The 26,614-nt window shown below is 24.3% G+C and overlaps 1 protein-coding gene across 1 annotated transcript in view; it reads left to right on the top strand.

Annotated features, from left to right (window-relative positions):
- The window catches only part of LOC129618498 (acetylcholine receptor subunit alpha-like 1), a 183,759-nt gene extending 157,506 nt beyond the window's left edge, over nt 1-26,253 (top strand). Inside the window, exons 6-10 of the mRNA XM_055533295.1 lie at nt 9,553-9,733; nt 16,508-16,968; nt 17,115-17,332; nt 21,838-22,100; nt 25,631-26,253. Of these exons, the coding sequence (XP_055389270.1) occupies nt 9,553-9,733; nt 16,508-16,968; nt 17,115-17,332; nt 21,838-22,100; nt 25,631-25,834 (1,327 nt within the window). The 3' untranslated portion in view covers nt 25,835-26,253. The remainder of the gene's footprint in view (nt 1-9,552; nt 9,734-16,507; nt 16,969-17,114; nt 17,333-21,837; nt 22,101-25,630) is intronic.
- Nucleotides 26,254-26,614: the final 361 nt, after the last annotated feature.

The raw sequence follows: 26,614 nt of genomic DNA, 5'->3' as shown, positions 1-26,614 counted from the left end.
CGACAAACAATTAAATTCATGAAAACTATATTAATTTCAAATACTGCCATTTTTATAAAAAGGAAATTTATCCATTTTGAAGGCAAAGACCGAAATTAATATTCAATTTTTAATATTTTTACTCAAATAATGTATTGAAAATTTTTCACATAAAAATTAAATAATAAATCTGATTATAAGTCGCTTCTATATAAGTTTCGTTTCTCATTTACACATGTATGTATTACAATAATGAAAATTTTTACATGGTTCATAATATTATATAATATGCTAGACAGTTCGGTGCGATTAAACCATCATAAATCAAATTTAATAATTTTTCAAGTGGATATAAACTTTTTTATGCAGAAAATTATATGAGTTTTTTTTTTTTTTATCATCATTATTGATGCAGAATATATAAACATTTTATGCATATATAAGAAGTTTTAAGAGGCACCATTTTTTAATTTAAAAATTTTCTTTATCTTTAATATTGTTTGTATATAATATAAAATTTACGCACATTTAAAATTTTTGAGTATATTATAATAGTTTAGCTACACAAAAGTGAATATAATAGGTATTGAGTGAACGTTCTATATATATGTATATATTTTCTAAAGAATTCTACTTATGTAATACTCGTATATAAATATATGCATACCGTGAGGGCAATATTACTTGAGTCAATATGCACTAGTTTTTTGAAGACAAAAGTATGCCTTTTTAAATGTTATTAGTTATAGAAAAATATAGTGTTGTCGGCGACGATATCATTTATATCATTATAGTTTTCTGGAACTATTATAAAATTTTGCTTCTAGAGCATATTTAGCAAAATTCGTACATATTTAGTTTATTAGCTAATTTAGAGTATACATATTTGGTTTGTGGATTATGTGCAAAATTTGAATTTATGAGAAAATTTTTAGACAAATGTAAGATTATTAATAATAAAATATATTCTGATATGATTATATAGTTAGAGATAAAAAAAATATTTTGACTTTATGTACTTTTGCCCTGTTAATGTAAATATGAAAATAAAAATTCCCGAATTTAGTAATTATTTTTTTCAATAAATTTGAAATATGTATACTTATAATGCTTATCACATTAAAAACATGACTAATTATCGCAATTGCTCTAAGTATACTGGAAACTGAAATTGTTTAGTGTTGTATTTATTACGATTATTTGATATTCCTGGTAAACTAAATCTTACTGCAGCTGATGTTATTGAAATAGAACTGGTGTAGTTTATTTTGTAAACCAATTTCATTTCGAAATACATGGTTATTGTATCATGCATCATCAATTTCAAAATAATATTATATTACGCTTATATTTGGAATTCTCATAATGTTTAATTTTAAACCTATTATGTATGTAATCTAGATGGAAATGAGCTCATTCCATATTTCAATTTGAGCTCCAATTTTTTAATTTCAAAATTCAATTTAATTATTTGCTTTAAAAAGCATTTTAAACATTTCAAATTTTAAACTCTAGTTATAAAATTATTAATTTTGAAATAAATTTAAAAAATATTTAATTTCGTTTAAATGAAAAAATGCTTAAATTAAAAATGAAAATTTGTAAACTCCCCATTTTTTTTTTTTGAAATTTTTTCCCAATTACTTATTACTTCTCTATTTTATAAAATTTCTATATTTTCTACATTTATGTACACGCATATACCATCAAATATATTACATATTTTCCATTTCACTCTCTTTTATAACTAATTTTTAATAAGAATGCAATAAAATTTTTACTGCAATTCAACTGCATTTCAATTTTCTAATAAAGGGGATGGATTACGGATATAATTTTAATAAAAAAAAAAAATGGAAAATTTTCAAAAATAAATCGAAAAAGAAAAAGAATTAAAATAAAGCGAATAATAATATATTTTCCTTTCCTCCTTTTTTTCGTTTTTGATTTTCAAAATGGAACCAAAATGAAATTTATTTCTGCTTCAGTTGATTCTGAATTTTTAACATAATTTTATATACCAAGTATTTGTATACTATTGAATTTAATATGCGCTATAGCCAGCCAAAGAAGAAAAGCTCTACATTTAAAAACTAAATTATTTTTTGACTTTTTCCTTTATAACAAAATCGAATATCTTAAATAAAAAATATAATATGTAATTTTTAACTTTAAAAAGACTTTAATTTTTTAAATATATTTTTTTTTTCTATAAATAAATTGGAAAAAATTTCCTTGCAATATTGATTATCGCTTCAGTTAACATTTTCCCCCATTAAAATTGCATTTCTTATTTATATTTCACTATACACAAAACGTTTATAAAATAAAACTTATTTGTTATACTAGTTATATTTGCGGTATTTGTACAAAATAATTTTGAAAATATAACAAAAAATATAATATTTTTGAAAATTTTAAAAATTAAATGTATCATATTAAAAATTTCTTTACCTTTAACTCTCTTTCTTCTTCAAGAACTTATAGGAAAACTTCTTGTTCCTCAGAGTCAAATACTTATCATTCTCAATTTCCTTTATATATAAAGCTTCTTAATTATTTATTAATTAAATTTTATTATAATTAATTAATTATACTTACTTCTTAAAAATTTTTTTCTTAACTAAATAATAGAGTATAAAAATTAAAGAAACTACTCCACAATTAAAGCATTTTTAAACTTTTACCACAATTAAATTTTATATAAAGTTCAAATGAATCTTACATAAAAAAAAACTGTAATTTTTAAGTGCTTTTTTTTCTCAAACTTTTAATTACAATTTTTTTACAAAATTTTTTGTTTTTTTGTAATCATTATAGAAAAGTTTGAATCGATTGAAGAGTAATTTGGCAGAATTAAGCAAGTTCACTTAATAAAAACATTTAAAAAAAATAAAATTTTTTTTTTTTCGGTGAAAAAATAGTTCAGTAAATTTTCTTTTTTTACGGTCACGTTTAAATTTTACGATCTATAATGCGCAATTTACTGGAAATTGTGTTTTTTAATACATTTTGTAATGAAATTGATGAAAAAATTTAATAAAAATAGTGCCAAATTTCATTTGTTCATCTGTCTGTCTGATTAAAAAGCCTTAATGCTTTGAGATTTTTATGGGAAAAGTAAAAATTTTAGTGAGAATATCAATTATCTGTATAACAAAAATTTAATTACAATTAGATTGTAGGCCAAAAATAATAGATGCTGTCGTTAAAGAAGCTTCCTCCAAAAAATTTTTTGCACATAAGAGCTTCCATCTCATTCATCATAGTACTATATAACTATGTTGTTATATTGTTATACCTGCCCTTTATATTGTTATATTACTTGATTATATTGTTATACCTGCCCTTTTTATTGATTTTTAAAAACAGTTTAAATTTTATAATGCACTACTTCAGATATGTTTAAATAAAAGTATAAGGAATTCTATTGATGCTGTAAAATAAAATAAAAAATTTTTATTAAAAAAAAATTTTCTACCAACTTAAATTTGCATTATATACATATATATATATTCATATATATAATATATACAGGACCAAAATGAAAATTTATTTGAAATGACATGTTGAATGAATAAACAATTCCCTTAATTTTGATAATAGAAAAAGAGTTTCTAATTATTTATATATGCGGAATAATGGCAACAGAAAAGATATTAAGAAAATGTGGTTAAATTAAAATTTTTCTTCTATTTTTGTTTTTTTTTGCCGCATACTTTTAAAATTTTCAGTTTAAACGTTAAAATCTCTTTGAGAGAAGAAATAATTTAAAATTTTATGAGAAATAAGCTGAAATAAATTATTTTTGGTATTTGACTTTCTTCTTCTTTGGTAAACTCTTTCTTTTTTTGAGAATTTTTCAAATGTATATTTGAAATACTTTTTTTTTTTTTTATTCAAAAATTCATTATTCAATTATTTGCAAAAATGAAAAAGTTTATTCACAATAAAATTTATTTTCTGAAACTATAAAATAATTATAAACTTTGAATAATTTCATTTTTTTTTTTCCGCGAACAAGTTTTCACATTAAAATTTTCTTTCTCTATACCATTATTCAAAAAGTAAAAATTTTCAAAAGAAAATTTTATAAAAAGTTGGTATTTTTATATATAGAGAATATGCAATTGAAATGCAATTGTTTGAAAAATTTAATATCTCATAGTTATCCTGCGGATCTTGAATAGTAGAACTTTTTAAAAATTAATTTATTCTAGTACGCACGTAGAAAAAAGTGTTTTATCACGGTATTACATTATAAATGTAGTAAAAAAATTACCTGTTTAATAGTCACTTAAATAAACGTTAATTACAGGATTATAATTTGATTTTTATACAGAAAATACAAAATTGTAATAGACCTGAAAAATATAACATTTTATTAAAAACAATTAATATTTTAATTTATTTTAATTAATTTATTTTAAAGAAATCAAAATCTGATTGGTTTTGTAGCTCTTATCAAAACGTCAAATACAGAATTTTATATAATTTAGAAAATTGTTCGCGAGGCATATTTAATGAAATACAAATAACTGTCCTCGTCCTCGAAATCAATGCTCTCGTAAGTGCAAAATAAAGCTTTCATAATAATTGAATAATTAAATAATTAAAAAATTTCAAGAAATTTAGATTACAATATAAGTTTCAGATTCGAATAGATTCAAAACTTGAAACCTATATTATTCGACAGAAAACTCCCATGTTTTTGAAATTTTTTCAATTTCCCTGCACTATCTCATATAACAGTAACAAAACTAAATTTCACTCTTCTTATATAGAAATAAATTTGGAATATAATATTCTATTTAATTTATTCAGTTGATGTTTTTTTTTTCCATTTATAATTTTACAATTACAATTTTAGAATTTTTGTATCTGACAGATGTATAAAATAAAAAGTTGGTACAAAAAAAAAGAAGGGTAGATAGTGTTCAAATGCTGTCATAAAAGTGATAATTTATTATTCCCTTAGAATTTCAGTTACACTTATACACTTATTGTATGTACTTACTTTATTGCATATACGTATAACATAAACGTTCATATTTTTTTCTGGATTATTCTATAGAGAAATATAAAAATTTATTTTCGTATAAAACTAAGTGTATAAGTGAATATGATCTTAAGCCTACATATTATTTAATACTCGATTGTATTTTACTTTTTTCGTTTCTCTATAGCGATTCTAGAAGTTAAAAAAATTCTTTCTATGATGGATTTCCAAAATCTATGGCAAAAATTTATATTGTGGCATATTTATGCTCCTTTCTATTCTACTTTAGAAAAAATTATCCCATTAAAATAAATAAACAATAAAAATTATATTGTTACACAAACTGCTTTCTGTTCTTAAAATTTTTATAATCACCACATTGTACACACAATATATAAAATTTTATGAATCATATTTCTTGAATTTTATAGATACTTTTACTATATGTCATTATCTTAATATATTGCAAGTATAAAGAACAAGAAAAGAAAAATTTAAATTATTAAATTCATTTTTGTTAAAAAGCAAAAAAAATATTCACTTAACGCAAAAAAACAAAATTAATTTCAGCCTTCCATAGAAGAAGTGCAAGAGAATTAATATTAAGCATATGTCATTTATTATGTCGTGTCAAGAAAAATTCTATTCCCATTTCATGCAGCCCCAGCAAATTTTCATCAATTTTTACACTTCATACATTTATTGCAAAATCTAGTATGCGCGTTTGTAGCGGAACAGGTCACTTTGTTAAAGGTCTTATACACTTTGTAAGATAGTGAAGCTGTTAAAGGTCTTATACACTTTAGTACATGTCAATGTATCATATACTATTATACAATTTCTCTATAAGTAGTAAATTTAAAAATGAATTATAATACCTCCTGTATTAAAACTGTTCACTTCTTATGGATATTTAACCTGTTTCGAATTGTACTGAAACAATCTTCCAACTAAAACTGCAGCATATTTTCCATAAGCGTTCCATATGCAATGATAGAACTTGCTTGCACACTTGCTATCGTAAATATGTTTAGATTCTATGTGTAATTAAAATGAGCCTTGTTTTCTTGGATCTGGTTAAATATAATTGCTTTCACCATTTCTATGACACACAAGTTTTATTGCTTTTTTTAATCATTAAGAGTTGCCATATTAAATTTTTCAATTTCATATTTATTGTCCACTAAAACATTAAAACACTGTATATTTAAGTGGTAAAGAAATACTAAATCTAATTACATATCGCATTGAAATTATACAGAGGAAAAAAATTATTTTAAAATTTTTAAAGAATGTTATTAATGAAAACCGCAGTAATTTTGTATAAACAAAAGCAATGGACCATCACGTAATAAATTTCACTAAAATGTAATTTTAATTCATTTTAAATTATCATGAGTTTACGAATATTTTTTGTATAAAAAAAATATATAAATCAAAAATTTAAATAAAAAAACAAATCAATTCATTTAAAATAAATAATATGAAAACCAAGTACCATCTTGTAAATTCATAATAGAACTGCACGCATAATTCGGCCGTAACATTGAATTTTAAAATGTCTTTTCTTTTCAGACAGCTCAAATATCAACAAACACATACTTACTCGTATATGTAATGAATAATGATTTAAAAAAATATACATATTATGTTTTCCATTCAATTTTAATCTTTAATATGAAGACTATTTTAAATAGAACACATAATATAAATAAATAAATACATAAATATATTATTTTTCATATAAGTATTATTTTAAAAATATAGAAGAAATCTCTCATATACATAGAAAAGTTTAAATGAAGTGAAAAAAATTCATTGCACGAAAATAACGCAATGACTTAAAAAATTTATGAATTATGAGAATCCAACAAAAATCCAATAGACGCAACGTGTATTATTTACATGACATATTATATATATAGCATTTATACATGATATATACGATATAATACAAATATATACATGATATTTTCGTGGTATATATGTAATATTATTCATATATAAGAGTAACCTCAAGGATAGGCCAAAAAAAAGTGAATACTCTTAAGAAAGAAAATGTGGAAAATCTTTGTTTTTTTTTTTTTTTTGGTTTCTCATACAGTTTCCAAAGTCAAAACAAAATATACCGTGTATGTATGTTGAAATAAATTTTTAAATATTGAAAAATATTTTTTTCGTTGACTTCAATCTCCGCAAAAATAGAAACAGCAAAAGAAATTTTAACAAAAGAAAAGTTTCAACAAAAAAAATGTTACATAATAAAATCGTCCTGTTTTTTTTTTTATAGAGCACACATTAATTGTTGTTTTGAATTTTTCGTTCGCGTTCTTTATTTTCTATTTGTGACGTTTTTTTTTTCTCTGTGTAAAGTTAAAAAAGTTTTAAATATTATAAATTCATATGTTTGTCATAAAATTATATAATTTTTTGAATACATACGCTTTTAACAAATAAAACAAAAAAAAAAAACATAAAAATATGCAAAATTTTTGAAAAACACATAAAAGTGACAACAAAAAAAACAATGAGGAAAAAAGGACACAATTTTCCCTTTATACTACTGAAAACATAATTTTTTTATAATAAATTTTTAGTTTTAAAATATTTTATGTATATATTGTTTAAAAGAGTGTGACAAGTATGACAATTCAATTTAATTGTATAATGTAAAAATAAAATTGCAACATTCCTATATTTGAATTGAGTTTAATATAGAAATGAATTATTAAAATTTAAACGACTTGTTACAGCAGGGCTAGGCTTTTAGAATATATGAAGTGCCTCACCAATAATAGTCGAATTTAACGCCCTAGTAATACGAATACGCGCAGTTCTCTGAACATTACACGTTTTGGTACGATTATATGTCTTCTTCATCGACGGCCACCGCACAAACGCTCAATAGGCGAGGATTGGTCGCACAACCGCTGTGTACAACCATATAACTATGTCAGGTTTCAATCCCCACCGCTTTCCAAGAATTTTCTTGTACGTGTAGGTCTTACTCATCTTTTCCCCCATCATATACCTCCGTGAGAGTATTTAGCCGCCGGAGTAACAGCGAGGGGAACAACACCCAGTCTTGGCAGTTACTAACCCGGAATTTTGGTTTTCGTAGTAAAATTAATTACAATTTAACACAACAAATCATACACATTCCTACTTTCATTTTTAAATATTGTTAGAAAGAACATTTTACATCAAATTTGTTTAAAAGGATTTAAAATAATTTTATAACATTGGGGAAAGCATTAAAACTTCTTCATATTTATATTTACGTTTTAAGTGCTTACATATCATACAAAGGCGACACTGTTGTTTACGGTAACTCAAAATTTTCAAGTTTCAGAAAGCTATTATAATATTAGAAATTGTTTTCTTATAATTCGCTAAACCTTTCATTTTATTTCCTATATTATTAAATTGAATAATCGGTTTTAATGATAACAAAATATTTTCTATAGGTCCATGGAATATGTCCATTTAAAAAAAAAATTCAATTGTCCTCCAATTTAATTATTTTTCGTTGTGTATTTTTAAATGTAATAAACGCTATTTCTTACATTATAATATTAAAAGCTGTCTAAAAAAAATAAACGGAAAAAGAAAACAAAAACTCAGAATATAAAATAATTTCCGACATTATTTCATTAAGTGGCAATAATTTAATATCGTTATAATGTCATTCATTGTCAGTGAGTACCCATGTACACTGCTAATATTTACTCGTATATATACCAGTGTATTAATATAATTGTCATTCTGACACATAACGATACAAATGATACAAAGTAATGAAGATAACACATACCTATGTCACAATATTATGTAATGAAAAAAAAACGTATATTTTAATTTATATTTGTGTGTTATAAATTTAAAATAAAAGAATTTTGAAAAAAAAAAAATATAATCGAAACTAGATTCACATCAAATTTTAAGATATTCGCTTGAAAGTTCATTAATTAATCGTACAGAAAAGTTGATACAATTTTATTGTTCAAAACACTGTTTTTTTAAATTTTAATATCTGAAGCTAAACATACAGGGGTTTATCCTGAGTGCTATTTATTCATTATGAACGCAGCATGCGGTTGACGGGGAAAAAAATAGTTTCTGTGTCTTAAATGTGCAATATCATATTTGCACACAAAGTATAAGCACACCAAACTTGAGTTTTCAGTGTCAAGCGCTCAGCTTTGGAAATGAGAAACTATTTTGACTGCGTTTGAAGTTCACAACATATTTTTGCTAGCTTTATAAAGAATTTTAATGTTTCAAAAACTCAAAGTAACCGAATATAAATTAGAAACACAAGCAAATCATAATTGTTATTATAAACGAAATATAAAATTTATACTAGATCATATGAGAATGAGTAGATTTTAAAATATACAATATAATATAGCTAAATTATGTAATGATCGCATTATTATGATAACGGTTAAATATTCAATATTTTTTACAATATTTTAACAGTAATTTAATATTTTTTTAACATATTTCTATTCACTTCACTTTTTAATATTATGATATTTTTGTTCTTTTTTTCTTTTGCAATATATTTTTAGCGCTGATGGAAATTATGAAGTAACAATAATGACAAAAGCCATATTACATCATACAGGGAAAGTGGTATGGAAACCTCCTGCCATTTATAAGTCGTTTTGTGAAATTGATGTCGAGTATTTTCCATTCGACGAACAAACTTGTTTTATGAAATTTGGTTCTTGGACTTATGATGGTTACATGGTATGTACATACTTGCACATTAAAAAAAAAGCTACAATTTTCTTCCATTTTAATACAATTTTTAGTTATAAAGTTCATTTTAATATTTAATGGAATTTTTTTTTTTATTGATATGCACATAAATGAATATTAGCATCAAAATACATATAGATGTATATAAAAATATTAGTACATGAATATGCTGAAAATTCTACTGCATAAATTTTAAAATTACTATAATGCATAAGTGTTATAAAATTCTCATAAAACAAAAAAAATGTTTTCATATAAGTGTAATGAAAATTTTAAGCATCACTCATATATTGAGCTTTATATTATACAAGTGTAAGTGTATAGTTTAATAACATATAGCTTACTTAGGAGGAGAAAACTATTTCGATGACGATGTCATAAAATAGATATATACTAAAATAGATTACACATACAATACTTTAATTAAATATGAATAAGTACATTTGACGATGTTGAATAAAATTTAATATGATGTTAAGTGTTATAATGTCTACCTATGCGTTTAAGTATATAATGTGTTTATGTTCTATACATTAAATAATATTATATTGTACGTCAGTTAAAATGCATGCTAATATTTGCATTAATATAAGTTGAATATTTGAGTAGAAATTATTATGTCGCCCGTATCAATCCAAATGAAAATGTGAATAAGGCAAATTTCTTCACAACACTTAAATGCAATTTAAAAAAAAACTAAATAATTTTAGAAAAGCACTTATACGTATTCAATTAATTACTGAAAATAAATTAACAATTTCATTGACATTTTTCAATAAAATTTGCTTTTGATTTTGTTCTCTAATAAATTTCCATCTCCCATCATAGTTAAATACGAGTACACACATCGAAAATTTAATTTTCCTACACCAAATTTTAAAAAATTTTGAAAAAAATTATACCGAAAAATAAAATATAGAAAATGTTACAAATAAAAACGATTAAAATTAATAACCATTCAATTAATTCAGTTTGTCATAATCATTATGATATTATCATTGATAAAAAAAAAATTTTTAACTTCCTTTATCTTCCTATTTTCCGCCCAACATATTTTTTGTACAAAATTTGTACTCGTACTTTATAGAAAATTTTAATGTAAATGTTTATCGTATATTCGCATTGATTCAATGAAATTTTGTAAGTGTCTGTTGATTTCAATGAATAACACTAATCAATCTATTGTTTAACTAAAATATAAACAAACCGAGGAACCATAAATAACAATCCATCAAAAGATGGTAAAAATTCGTTTGTTGGTTGAATAAAAATTAAACAGAAACGCCAAGAGAAAAAAAAAAAGAAAAATTTTCTCTTTATGTCATCAATTTTTCGATATCTTTGCTAGCGTAATGATATAAAGCAATATGTTGTTAACACCAAATATTGTTTGTACATGACTATATGAGTTTTTTTATAAATTCAAACGACCTTTTAAAAATTTTAAATCAACTTTTTTTTACTTTCCAATAGATCAGCTTGAAACTTTATCTAAACAAATGAAAGCTTTCAAATTATCATTAAATAACTATTATTTTTATTAAATAACTATTCTCTTTCTAAAATGCTGTTGTAAATACTTAAAACATTTTTTATTAAAATTTCCAAATTAACCAATTAATTTTTTTAAATGGATAAAAACTTCTCGATATTGTATAATATATTTAAAATGTGACGAATGTGTCACATGATCCAAGTTGCAAACCAAAAATTTTTGATAATCTCAATTTTGATCGATCCAAAGTTGTAAAATTTAAGTATTGTAAACGCAAAAAAAAATGTTCATAGCATGTTTGCATTTGGTTTGATTTGCCTTCAACTTTCAAATTTCTACTTATTCTCATTAAAGGCATTAGAACCCATAGTTTTTTTCAAAAATTTTAAGTGATCCATTTCATTCATTCCTCGATTTTCTTTCTCATGTAATAATTTCGAATGTTAAATTGTCTCAAAAATCTTAATATAATATAAAATATTTCAATTCAGTCTTGTTTTTTCGGTTTCTTAAAAATATTTTCCTCTAACATTATTTAGTGTTACTTTAAAAAAAAAAAACTTCTTTGAATCCTTAAAATCTTAACCTTTAATATATTTTACTCATTCCATTTATTCTGAATTATATTTTCGTATTATATCAAATGGCTTTAGAATACGATGCCATTTTTCTGTATTTTATGTTTTCTGTCATCATGTTGTCAATATATCATGTTGCTGTATTAGCTCTAATATTTCATCTATTTTTTTACTCACCTATTGTATACTTTAATGTATATTAAATTTAGTTACCCATAAAAAATGTTAACAGAAAAACAATATTGATTTGGATAAATTATGAACAAAGAAAAGAAAAAAACAACACATTCAAAAAAGGAAATATGTCAAGTTTTTATCCTTAAGAAAAATTCCTCTAAAAAAAAAAGGAGAGGACAAAAAACAAAACGAATTGGAAAGAAATTTTTTTTTTTTTTGAGGAATCAACAAAAAAAAAAATTTGTTTTATGATAAAAATTACATAAAATTTCAGTTGCAAATTCTTATTATAAGAATTTTAAAGTTTATTTTATTCAGAATCATCTAATTTTCAAGTTTAGTCGTAAATTTTATGAAGGGAAAAATATCTCAATAAAATGATATAGACTAGAATCTAGATCATGATAAAATTGAAATTACAAATCGAAATTTTTACATTCTGTTTGATGATCACTGTCACATCAAATTTAAAGGAAATAAGATGTATACGATTCTTTTCTGTTAGGGAGAAGTTATTTTCAAAGACCTTTCATACTTTGAAAATAAAGTAGTTCAATACATGAGCAGTTACAAAATCCATACTAATTTAATTAAAAACTATGTAGTTGGTATATGAAGGAGTTCAATATAACTATTTTTAACAGGATACATGCCTGTCTGTGCATTCCTGTGTCTTAAGTTCGGCTAAACTGATTTTTAAGAAAATTAATTCGTTCAATTTTAGCTTGAGAAGAATTAAGCAATTTCTAATTAATGAACCTTTGCTACACGCATCGAATTCACCGACTATAAGGTTTGTTATGTGCTAACTACAACAATTTAGTTTTTATTTCACTTTATTGTAAACTACATATTTGTATTTTAAAAACCATTAATCTTAACAATTTGAATATGAGTTCTTCAGGAAATAATTTTCTTCCATTTTCTAAAACTATTTGAAGTTCTATTTATTAAAAACAAATGGTTGCTAATGTAATAATTTATCCGATTTCATATGAATATGAATTAATATTTACATATAACAAAACGCGGTAATGTGAAGGGTTGCCATATTGATTCGAAAGCATATCTCAAAATAAATTTAAAGTAAAATATGATTTTTTTGAAAAAAAAAAAATTGCATTACATGGAATTGTAAAGTTATTTGTAATATTTTGGTACAAGCGAAATTTACCAAAATCATATTGTTTTTTCAGTAACAGCTATTACTTATGAAAACGTCGGCTTATTAAAAAATAAATTACTAATTCGAATGTTGTATAACAAAATAATCATTGAAAGTTATTAAACGATTCTAAAAAATATTATTATTTCCCACGGTATTACATATTTTATTGGAGAAATAAATTTTAATTAATTCGTTTAACACTACGTATTTACTATCATTAAAATTTAGATTATTTCGTGCAGATTATAGACACTGTGTCAACATTTTTAATGGGAACGATTATTTCTGCATTCACCATATCCAAACATGTGTTATTACAGACGTTATATCAGCAGTTTCGATAAAAATAAAATAACTATAATAAAAAATATATAATTTCCCACTTTCTGAAAGTGTATTTTGACCCGCCGATAACTTATATTACATGTATGCGTATTAATAAACAACAAAAATCAATATTTGAAGAATAAAATAAAATTTCTGCAAGATGCCATTGAAATGCTTCGGATCCCAAAATTAATAACTTCAAATATCTGAATATAATATTAAATTTTATGTGTACACACACTACCGTATAATATTTCTTACAATCAACAATTCATAGATATTTAGCAACTCTAATTAATATATATGAAAAATATTCCCTTGCGTAGCTATATTTGAAAATAATAAAGCTCATAATTCACTCAAAAAAAAAAAAACTTTAGTTATTATAAATGTTATCCCATATATTATCATGTTAAATTTCCGGTTTTTTCATATAAAATGTCGCTAAAAAGGAAAAAATGGAGGCCAAAAATAAATAACAGGAAAATCTATAAAATCCAACAACAATACCAAAACATGGAAAGAAAACGAAAAATTAATAAAAATTACTGACATGAAATATTTTTTTTAACTTTCTTAAATGGAGTTCTGAGAAGACAAGGGCAAACACCATAAACTCCATTCATCTCCGAAACTTTTTGTCACTTGCCTCACTCGTCGAATTTGGTAAGGTTTAGTAGTTTTCAGGCTGGGCTCCATTACAAGCCAGTCTTTATTTTACATTTACTTTTTAAGAAATGATACAAAATAAAGTAGAGACCCATAGAAGAGTCGCTTGAAATGAAAAGTGATTTTGTAAATTCTCTTACAAATTTTGAAGTATCAAAGCTTTTTTGTCAAGAGTAAAGTTACGTGGCTTTGAGTGGCGTGACGTGACGTAACGTATATTTTACACTTATTATCGATGACTTGGCGTGGAGTTGCGTCGTGGCGTGACGTGACGTGACGCGAAGTGACGTGACATGACGTGACGTAACGTATACTTTACATTTATTATTGATTTTACGATATTTGGGAAATGAAGATGTTGAAACGAAAAATATTCTCGAAAGTCTTCCTATAGTTTTTTTATCATTTTCATCTTTTTTTTTTCAAAGTTTATGGAAAAAGTTTTTGTAAGTTCAGCAGAATATTAACTTCATTGTTATTACTCCTATTACATACTGCATACACATATGTACATAATGTACATATATTTAAATAATGTATATTTGTATACCCACATCCACATGTGTATATTTAATTTTTTATACAAAAATGAACTTAAATATGTATACCAACATTGGAAATCTACACATTAAATTTACGTAGTACATTTTTATACAAATTCAAGAAGATGTGTACATATGGGTCATAATAAAATTATAGATTGTCATTATCCTTTGATGGTTTTGAGTGTTATATATTATATAATAGAGATTTTCGCTGCTATTATTTTCTTTTTTAATATTTTGATGGCAATACAATAATTTTATAATTTGGTCAGCAAAAATACTATGTTCGTTATAATAATATAATAAAGTTGGGTCAAACCAACGGTTTGTATTGTAGCACTTTTCCCTTCAACAAGTGAAAATTCTGCTTTTAAATACAGTCTATGTATACCTATCAAACTATTAAAATTATTTTCATTCATATACAAAACTATTTCTAGAATTGCATATATTTAGGATGACGCATATATGCAGTGTTTGAAATAAAGCAAAAATTAATATAAAAAGGGGTTAACATAATGCTCGATTTTAAGGGTTAATTGTGTGAGTTAAGAGAAATAATTATATTTTTTAATTTCATGGAATTTACCGTTAGCTTTTTGCGTTTATAAAAATTTGGAAAAGCTTGCGGTTTTGGAAATATAAGGTGTCAAAAATTCAAATTTTACAAATTTCAAGAGGTGATAACTTGAGAGGGGGTGGAGATGGAAAAAAATTTTCTTCTAACGAAATGAACTATTTGTTAATGTCTAAAAGCTCCTAAAATTTCAAGCTTCTACAGGCTGGGGTCTAGAAGAAAAATGACATCAAAATTTGGAACAAAAATACTTTAGATAACGGTAAATTTGAACGGCCATTTTGTTTTTCTAAAGTTTAACTATAGTATATCACGCTAGGGGAAGCAAGCCACTGCCTTTCTGCGTTTGCAAAATTTCAAAAATGCTTATGGTTTCATTGCAACAAATATTTAAAAAAGGCCATTTTTAGAGTTTTGGGGGGGTATAACTTCTAGAGGGGGGGAGATAGGTAAAAATTTTGTTCTACGGAAATAAGTTTCTAGTAAAGATCTATGTACGTATGAAGTTTCAGCTTTCTATCTTAGAGGGTGTAGAAGTTTTGTAAACAAAAAAAGTGTCCACGGACGGACGGACGGACGGACGGACGGACGGACAGAGTGAAACTAATAAGCACTTTTTTCAAAAAATTTTTTGGAAAAGTGCTAAAAAGGAAGGATCCAATATGAAGTGGTACTCCTTATATTGTCATTTCTTTAGAAAGAGATTTAATTTTTTTATTATTTTTTAAAAATATTAAAAAAATAAATTCAATAAAGATTTGATTGCATTGAATTTATGTTGTGAATTAAAATAAAAGTTACTGAATTTCCATTAAATTCAAAAATTTTTACACATTCTAAAAACCGTGTGGATAAATAATTTCCAATTAATTGGAATTTAAGAAAGCAATAATTTCAATTTTTCAATTCATTTGCATAACTGGTTGTTTATAATAATATATTTGTGTATAAATTTTATTTAATAATTTGTTGAGACCATAATAAGTGAAATAATTTCCATATTAATTATTTATAGTTTCCCTGCAATATTTTATGTGATGAAATTTTTACAATAACCGTTCAACCTTCAAAATTGTGTTCAATATTTCTATGTACTGCAAGTTTATGAAATAATTTTTATTCTTGCAAAAAATGAACTACAATTTTTAACAAATTTGTAACCAGTCTTTCTATACAATTTTTAAAATCTAATTTTTTTATTATTTTTTTTTTGTTTTTAATTTCAGGTTGATTTAAGGCATTTAAAGCAAACACCCGATTCAGATAATATTGATATTGGTATAGATTTACAAGATTATTATATATCAGTTGAATGGGATATATTAAAGGTGCCAGCTGTACGAAATGAAAAATTTTATAGCTGTTGTGAAGAGCCATATTTGGATATAGTATTTAATTTAACAATTAGACGTAAAACACTTTTTTATACAGTTAATTTGATAATACCATGTGTTGGTATATCATTTTTATCAGTATTAGTATTTTATTTACCAAGTGATTCTGGTGAAAAAATCTCATTATGTATTAGTATATTACTATCGTTGACTGTGTTCTTTTTATTATTGGTTGAAATTATTCCACCAACATCGTTAACAGTACCGTTACTTGGAAAATATTTGTTATTTACTATGATGTTAGTTACACTATCAGTTGTCGTTACAATCGCTGTATTGAATGTTAACTTTAGGTAAATATTTTTTATAATAAAAAACTATTAACAAAATTAGTAAAATTATTTATTTTTAAAATTCTGAAACCTTTTACAAAACTTTTCTTATTAGAACCTTCATAAAAGAAAACATTTTTTTTTTTATTTTTTTTAACAATTTAAAGGTCACCCGTAACACATAAAATGGCACCATGGGTTCAAAGAATATTTATACAAATATTACCAAAAGTTTTATGTATTGAACGACCTAAAAAAGATGATTCAAACGAAGATGAACAGCAACCACCCGAAGTGTTAACAGATGTATTTCAAGTACCGCCAGATGTTGATAAATTTGTAAATTATAGTACTAAGCGATTTAGCGGCGATTATGGTATTCCTGGTAAGCTATATATTTATATATGTATGATTTTATATTTAAAAACTGTTTAATTAAATCAGAAAATGTTGTACTCATGTCAAACAAAACTTGGTATTAGGGCCAAATTCTGTTTATTTATTAAATGAGCAGCTAACCAGATGCTTTATTATATGTTGTCCCGAATGTTACCCCAAGCAGTATACAATACAGCTTCGGGATACAAAAAGAATGACACAACTCAAAAAACTCATATAACTTGGCTCTTGCATAGTTCTATGAAGTTGCTCCTAAAAAGGGGACCTACGAGCACACCAAATCAAAACTTTCAATGTCTGCATTCACTAAGAATTGGTTTGTTACTTAATTAAAAAGTTAATAAAATTACAAAAGCAAAAAATACAAATAAAAATGTGAATTTAATTTTAAAATGAAAATTTCTCATCCATTAAAAGTGCATTTTTACTGATGCATACTATATAAGGCAAGTTATGTGATGGCACAAAAATTAAATTATGTGATTGAACTCACTTCTACATTGTAGAGAAGCGTAAAAAAATTACTTCGAGAGATATGTCGGTCTGTCTGCGCACACGAGTATTTAAAATTCGGCTGAACTAAATTTGATGAAATTTTCTGGTGTGATTTTATTTTGGCTATGCCACGGACACGGATTGATCAACTCAATTTAAATTTACGGCGTTAAAACAATCAATCTATAATTTTTTTGGAAAGGTCAGGATTTGGAAACCGAATTGGAGTTAGATTTTAAATTTCTTGAAATTTAACACGTTACCGCAACTAACTGAGAAACTTTTCATGTAATTTGGATGGTACAAAACGGAAATTTGCTAAAAGCGAAATTTATATTTTTGCAGTTTACTAAAAGCCTATTAACTTCTTAAATAATGGAAACATTTTTTAAAAGACACTTCATACTCAAAAGGCATGTTTAATAATCTTCTGTAATACTTTCGCTAAACTAGACAATACACTTCGTTATCGGTTAGGTGCTGATCTCATCAGATTTTTTTTTGGATTTCATACATGGATACAATTATTTTGATTATTTTTTTGTGTTAATTAAATTATTATAATACATACTTATAGTTCATGTTTTTTCAGTACATATGAATTTAAAAAATGCAAGTGGTAACCTTATAATCCCTACACTTTGCTTTTTAATGCACTTAAGTGTACCAATTTTAGAGCTCTACAGAGAATTGTAAACTTTTTAATTTTAATTATATTTTTTTTTTTGCATGGATAGGAGAAAAAACTTTCAAATAAAAGCTATGCAATGTGTACAAATAAAATTTATTTTCAAAGTAACCACTAAAAATAATTCGTTCAAGGGTAAAGTAATTTTTCACAACGATAAATTCACTTTTTTTGTGTAAAAATAAAACAATTTTTTTTCTCAGAAGTAGTAAATTTAAAATAAAAATTTTTTAAATCTAAAATTTTTTATTTTAATTAATAATATTCAAGGACACTTTATAGAAAAGATTAATTCAAAAATGTTAAAAAAAAATTAAAATTGAAAATTTCATGACAAATTTTCTTTTCCACATCTTTTCACACTCCGAAATACTTCTTATCCTATTTCTTTTAAAAGGTTTCTCCAAAAGTACGTAAAGATTTTGTCTACTACAGGAAACTGTTTTGATTCTCACATTGTCATCTACATTCGTTGAAAAAATAAAAATAGCAAATCAGAATTTTCTTTTTCTAGTAATGAAAGTTGAAAGTGCAACAAAAAATTTAAAATACCCAACATAAGTACCTCGATTTTTACAAATTGTGGTTCAATAACCACGAAAGCTATATTGTTGGTTTAATTCTCTTTTTCTTTGTACTTCTTATTTCTCTTAATTTAATCTAAATGTAAATTTCTTATTTTTTTTTTATATATCCATATAAAATACTGTTATATTCATACCGCAACTGTTATAATGATCACATCATTACTACAGGATTTAAATTTTATTATACTTACTTGCATTTTAACTAGATATACAATATTAATAATGAAAACTATTAGAATTTTTATTTCTAAAAATGAGTATTTTCACACCAGAAAAGTGTAATAACTTTTTAATTATCTTAAATAAAAATTTAAATTTAAATAAAATTTACGCTTTTAACTGTTTGTAAAACGAAATAAATACATACATATATACATACACTTTAAAATTTTTGATAATAAGATGTTTGTACTTGAGTGAGTACTTTTTATTTGTTGCAGCTTCTCTATGCCAAACACTAGATAATTAAATAATATTTTGGAAACTCGAAAACTACTAAATGTTTTGAAATTATTTTTCAAGTTTAAAACTATAAGACACTTTTGACATAATACTTATTTTCATAAGTATTATTTCAATGGTATGTCAATGGTGTTGAGATTTCATAAATTTTTTAAATACTAAGAAGTGTCCTAAAATCAAATATTACTTTTCGTAATAGAAGATATACGACATGAAATTTTAAAATTAAAAAATATTTTGTAGCAAAATTTTATAAAAAATAATTGCTTTTTTGTATTAATATAAAATATTAAACATAAAAGTTCGTAAAATTTGCATTTAATGTCTTTGTGCATTATTTTTATGCAAAAATGTTGTTACGAGTATAGCAAGTCTTTAAATTCACATACATTTTAATAATTTCATAAACATGTTAATTAAAATTATATTTTAAGTAGAAGGGCATTAAAAATTTACTTATAATAATAAAATAGACAAATTTTTGTATTTGTATGTATCACAATTTTTATGCCCCTAAAAATATGCAATATATGCAGTAAAAAGAATTCAATTGTAGAAGAAGGTATTAAAAGAGTTTATATACGTCTTCAAAAAACCTTTAAAAAATTAACAACTAAAAAAAACTAAAGTGTCTCAAAAACAAAATGCTAAGAAAATTTTTAAATTTATTTTTAATTATTATACACAAAAATTTCATGTACTTTCATCTTTACAAGCCCATTTAGTCGTAATAACAACATTAAGGCTTTGAAGATTTTAACTTAATTTAAACATTAAAACTTTATTTCCTAAATTTTTATTTTCTGATTATAGCCGCATTAATGTAATGAAAATGACAGATTTTTTATCCAATAAATTTAAAAAAAAAATGATCTGACGATCTTAATGCGCTCTTTATGTAAATTAAAATACAAAATCAGATAGAAGCATTTAATAAATCCAGTGATTTTTTTGAAAGAGATTTTCGGTCTTTAGTCTTAACCTTGAAAGCTCCCGGAATATGTTGCTCATCTTCATCTGCTTGACAGCTCAACTCTCATGACTGGCATCAAGAACAGACATTGTCAGGCCCTCACTAGCCAATATGATGTCCACCATGGTTCTGACAGAAGCAGGTATGGAGCACATCCCGTTCATGTGAAGCGTTTCAAATAAGCTCCAGTCTGTGTGATGAGGAAGCCAGTACGTCTCTTCCGCGAAACCCCCCGGGATCGTGATGTTAAATCTGATCGCCTGTGGTCAGATATAGATGTCTTTTATAGATTGCTAATAAACTTAGTGCATAGAGTAATATCAAGGACTTCCTCCCTGATCATGTTCACGAATGTTAGCCTATTGTCTTCAGTAATAATTGCTAGTTTATTACTATATATAAATTCAAGTAAGTGGTCACGTCTCTTATTTATATCGTTGCTTTCCCAGACGGTGTGGTGTGCATTTTCACCACTTCCTATTTTCAGTTGGAAGTTCCTCCTTCCGCTGGTCCACTAGGTTCTTCAACTACTCATCTGGACGGTCATAGTCTCCCGTTTGATAGTATGAGCATGCAACAAACTCTGTCTAACCCCTCTTGGATATCATTGAAGCCACCTGATCCTCATAGCAAAAATGTGGAGTGCGAACATTTTTAGTCTTTCTTTAAACAAAATACAGAACCTAGTCCTAACCCTAGTTGTATTAACATACAATAGCTCATCTGATAGCCCGTTAAAGAGGGCGATTTCGAGGTGATCCTTCATAATTCTATTAGCCAGGACATCCGTAGATGCTCTTGCATGATGTACCAGTTCAATGGCATGCCATTAGAAGGCTTATTTAAGCTGGAAAGCAAATGGTATACAGAGTTCGCATATTAACAACTCAGCTCCCATATCATATAGGATATGGGCATATCATGCTCTACCTTGACTTTGGACGCTTCTCGTCAGCTGATATATGAATATAAGTCTGAAAGTTACAAAACAAATGATTCGCCGCGAGATATAGCCACGACACTAATATAACTTTAATCATTTCAATTACCATTTTATTACCATTTACCGGGGCTCACCACTAGGACGTGATAGTGCAATTTTGAATTCCAATCTTTAAACTATACATCATTTATTCATATAATAAAGAGCTTTAGACTTAAATTAAAGCATAAAACTGATTTACATATTACTAAAAATTATTAAATTATAAATTTTTTAAAATTTTCTTTTTAATATAAATTATTTTATAAATTTACAAAAAAAAAAATTTTCTCAATTGTTACAGCCTTGCCACCATCACATTTTGATGTTGTAGCATCCGGTGGTGTTGGACCATGTTTTGGTGAACCACCATTACCAGTACTGCCATTACCCGGTGCCGATGATGATTTATTTAGTCCATCGGGAAACGGTGAAATTAGTCCTAATTGCTGTCCTGCCGACATTAGTCCAACATTTGATAAACCATATTTAAGAGAAATGGAAAAAACAATAGAAGGTTCAAGATTTATAGCGCAGCATGTCAAAAACAAGGACAAATTTGAAAGTGTAAGTATAAGAATATTTTAAAGATTTTAATAAAATTCTCAAAAACTACTTAAAAACTTATGTTGTCGAAAATCATTCAGTTTATCAAAAGTGAATTCTTATTAATTTTTTACATTAATTGAGAAAATATATTGAAATATTAATTTTAAAAAAATTATGAAATTTAATTCAATTAATAATTGGGTTAAAACATTCATTTAACTCAATTTTACCTATACAATATACAATTATTATTCCAAAGTGTTACCCTTCCCCTATTAAAAGTTGTACTGCTTTTATTCTATTGAATAAGAAAAACTACATTTACGGAAACTTTCAGTCATGGAAATAGTATAATCAATGTAAAATTTAAATTACAATAATAATTATATATGTATAATTATAATTGATTATAAAAACTTATGTACAGAATAAAAATTTAATGAATTTGTTTATTCGGAAAATAAATATTATTTTTTATAATTTTCACATTTCGCTTTCCGAATGGTAACAGAATAATAAACTTAACATTTATAATACAATTTTACAATTCAATAAAACATTATTAACAAATGAACTCAATAGTTATCAGAAAGTTAAATTTTATATTTTATTAATTATTCAGGTTATAAATGATTAAAAGTTTTTTTTGTTATTCTGATTGAATCAATAATATTTTTACATGTAACTAACCGTTATAAATTAACAAAAAGAAAATTTTTCAATTTGATTAAATCTAGGCACCAATATAACCAACTTTTCTTTTAGCATAACCAATTGCTGTTTTTTGTTTTTGTTCTTTTCATTTTGTTTTTATTTTCATTCTTTCTTTTACCCTTCAATATTCTCCTTTTTAGTCATTATCCTACTATATTTTTCTATCTATTCAATTTTTCATTTTTATTTTGGTTTTCTTATATTAACATTCGCCCAAAATATCAAATGAACCAAAATGACCTTTCATTGTAATTCACTTGGGAATGAAATTTTTCATTTCCGTTTAAAACACAAAAAGAAAAGAATACCAAAAAAAAAAAAATTATACTCTGGGATGCTAAGGGAAAAACATTGGAAAAGAAATTTTCAAAGTTAATAAAAGAAATTGTGTGTATATATTAAAAAAGAGCTGCCATTTATGGTACGATAAAAATGTCAATGTTGTTACAAAATTCATATATATATATGTATATATATATATTTAAACACATTCCATGTAACTGTGTAATAATTTTTAAAATATATATACTTATATAAAAATTGAAGTGTGTATGCAAGTTGAAAGAGTAAGCAGTAAATTATCTTACAACTATACTCATATACAAGTATATATATATACATAATATGCAAAGTAATTTTATGATTATCAATTGGCAATCCATTGAACCCATGAAAATAAGTTAAATTGCAGTTTTAACATATTTCATATCTTTTGCAATAATATTGTTTCCACATAATTTTTCCATTTATCTGAGATTACAATATTTTTGTTTCTCCTCATTTTTATCAATTCTTATACCATGTGAATATAGTTAGTTCCTCATTAATATGGTTAATTTTTTAATTTTATCAAAGTAATAAATTGCTGAAATTTTTTTCGTTACACATACCAGAACAAACACTATAGTACAAACAAACAAAATATTTTTCCATAATAAGTACTCATTCGAAAGCTTTTAATAATAACTGTAATCTTTTGTTGACATTGCAATTTAAATATTAAATCAGATTCTCATTACATATATAGCGGAATTTTAAAATGTACGCCTAATAAAACAAGCATAAATTCGGTTTAAAGAGCTGTTCAAAATATATAACTATTCTGAATGAAAAAAGTTCCACCTTAAAATTATATCGGATGTGTGAACACGTATAATATGTATTTGATATGCGTTTTATTAAATGTCCTTTGCCACTTAAGTGTTTTAAATTTAAATTCGTAAAATTATGAAAAACTCACTTATATTACATTTTCTTTTCATATTACTAAAAATCAGCTTAAAATCAGTTTTCACTTCATAATCACAAAATTATTGTTTAATTAAGAAATTCAAATTTCATGAATAATAATTATTAAAACATTAACATATTTATACATACACCATGTAATAAAAATTTCTAATTAAATATCCTTCCATTTTTTGCTTCCAAATATCCTTTGTAAAACATTCTTTATTGTTAAAAAATTTCTATGGTAAAAATTAAGCTATGTTTAACATTTTTATAATTACAAAGTAAATTGATTTCAAAAATGAATATAAATTATTTGTAATGCCGTAGTATAATAATGACCGTTTGTAAAATTCTAATTAACAGTCCGTGTTAAATTGTACAAAAAATCAAATCAAAAACAAAATGAAAACCGAATTGTTCATTTATTCACTGAATAACTAACCAAAAAAAAAAAAAAGGAAACAAATACGTCACCATTATATCCAAAAATTTGAAAATTTTTACATTTTTAAAGATGACTTCTTTCAAACGCATACCATTTTTTTTCTTCTTCTGTTTTCTTTTTGTAAAACTCATTTACGTTTTTACGATTTACGTACACTATAAAAACTCAAGGATAAAATAAATTGTTCGTTTCTTTTTTATTTGGTATTTCTGTTCTCGTTTCTTCTTCTGTTTTTTTTTTTTAACAAATAATCTAATTTTACTATTTAATCCTCATTTTCTTCATAATTGACGTAATATAATTTTATAGTTCAAGGTTTATCCATTATATAAAATTTTTGGGGCATTTTTTGGTTATACCGTTATTTTTATTCAATTCGCTTTAATTTTTTTGTGGATTGGTATTTAGTTTTTCTGAAGAATTTTTTGGTTTTTCGAAAAGTATTTATATTATATAGGAGGTTATAATTTGTAAATGAATGCGTTTTAAGTTAAGAGAGAAAATTTTGTTTTAATTACCTATATAGGAAAAATATACATATACGTATATTTTGTATTTTATTTAATGATGAATAAATTTTGGTTTTTCATTTAAAGTGTATGTACAAATTTTTATTTATTCTTATGTACCATTGAAATTTCATCAGAAATGAAATACATAAACATGAAATGAAAAAATTGTTTTCAAAGAAATTTTTATAGCTAACTAATTAATTAAAAAAAAATTATTTTTATTTTGGAACTGATAGTAAAGTTTGTTTTTTAATAAATAAGTATATATTGAATGTATATATAATTACAATTTGATTATTGAAATCAAAACTGACCTGCAGTAGGGCTGTATTAATGAAAGGCATTATATGATATTCAATGGGCCAATGATTTTTACAAATGCAAGGGAAACTCGTTTGTTAAGTTAAGCCTTTGCATAAAAGAAGAGGACACCATTTTGAATAGTTGTTCTAAATTAACATTTAGAGTACTCTATTTTTCTCAATAACTGCTAAACCAGATTATGATGACTCATATACAAAATAGGATAATTTTAAATTTTTGCTTTAAATATTTTTATTCTTAATAAATTTTTATAATAATCAAGTTTAAATTTTATTCAATTTTGAATTTTTTTCTTTTTTTATATTTTTATTTTAAAATAGGTCGAAGAAGATTGGAAATACGTAGCTATGGTATTAGATCGTTTATTTTTATGGTTATTTACAATAGCGTGTATAGTTGGTACTGCATTAATAATATTACAAGCACCTAGTTTATATGATAATACTGAACCAATAGATATTTTGTATTCAAAAATAGCAAAGAAAAAATTCGAATTATTGAAAATGGGTAGCGATGATGTCTAGCGTCCGCTTGGGTTCGCAGCTGGCTGGTGGAATATGTTCTACAGTTGGTTGCGTGCCCTTATTGCTGAAATCGCTGCCGGTGATGATGGTCGAGGATAATATACTATTTTTAATTATATAAATAATATTAGTTATAATTTAAATAATTATATTAATAATATAATTGATAATAACAATAATAATAATAATAATAATAATAATATTAATAATGATAATTATAATAAAATTAATAAAACTTATAATTTTACAATAATAATAAATGATACTTTTATAAATACAAATAAATATATTAATATATTAAATTATAATATTAATAATAATAATACTATAACAAATAATAATAATAATAATAATAATAATAGTAATTATAATAATATATTAACAACATCATCGTCATCAATGTTATCAATAAACGAATTTAATAATGAAGACGATATTTTAAAAATTAATAAAACATCAAATTTATCAACAAAAATTGTTATTAAAAATTTAATAAAAAATAACAATAATATTAATAATGATAACAATAATAATGAAATTAATTCATTATTAATTAATAATAATAGTATTAATACAATTTCATGAAATTAAAACGAATCTAATGATAATATTATATTAGCGTAAATATATATATATATATGTAATAATAATAATTTAAAGAAAAAAAATCTCTAGTTATTTAATGTAAATTCGAAAAGAAATATGAAGAACAAAAATCCAAACACATTTTTTTTTGTTTTTGCACCAAAGGGTGATGAAAATCAATTAACAAAAAAAAAA

The sequence above is a fragment of the Condylostylus longicornis genome, unplaced genomic scaffold (genome assembly GCF_029603195.1).
Source record: "Condylostylus longicornis isolate FDR11 unplaced genomic scaffold, ASM2960319v2 ptg000008l, whole genome shotgun sequence".
In the NCBI taxonomy this organism is placed as follows: Eukaryota; Metazoa; Arthropoda; class Insecta; order Diptera; family Dolichopodidae; genus Condylostylus; species Condylostylus longicornis.
This window is presented reverse-complemented; position numbering and strand designations above follow the sequence as displayed.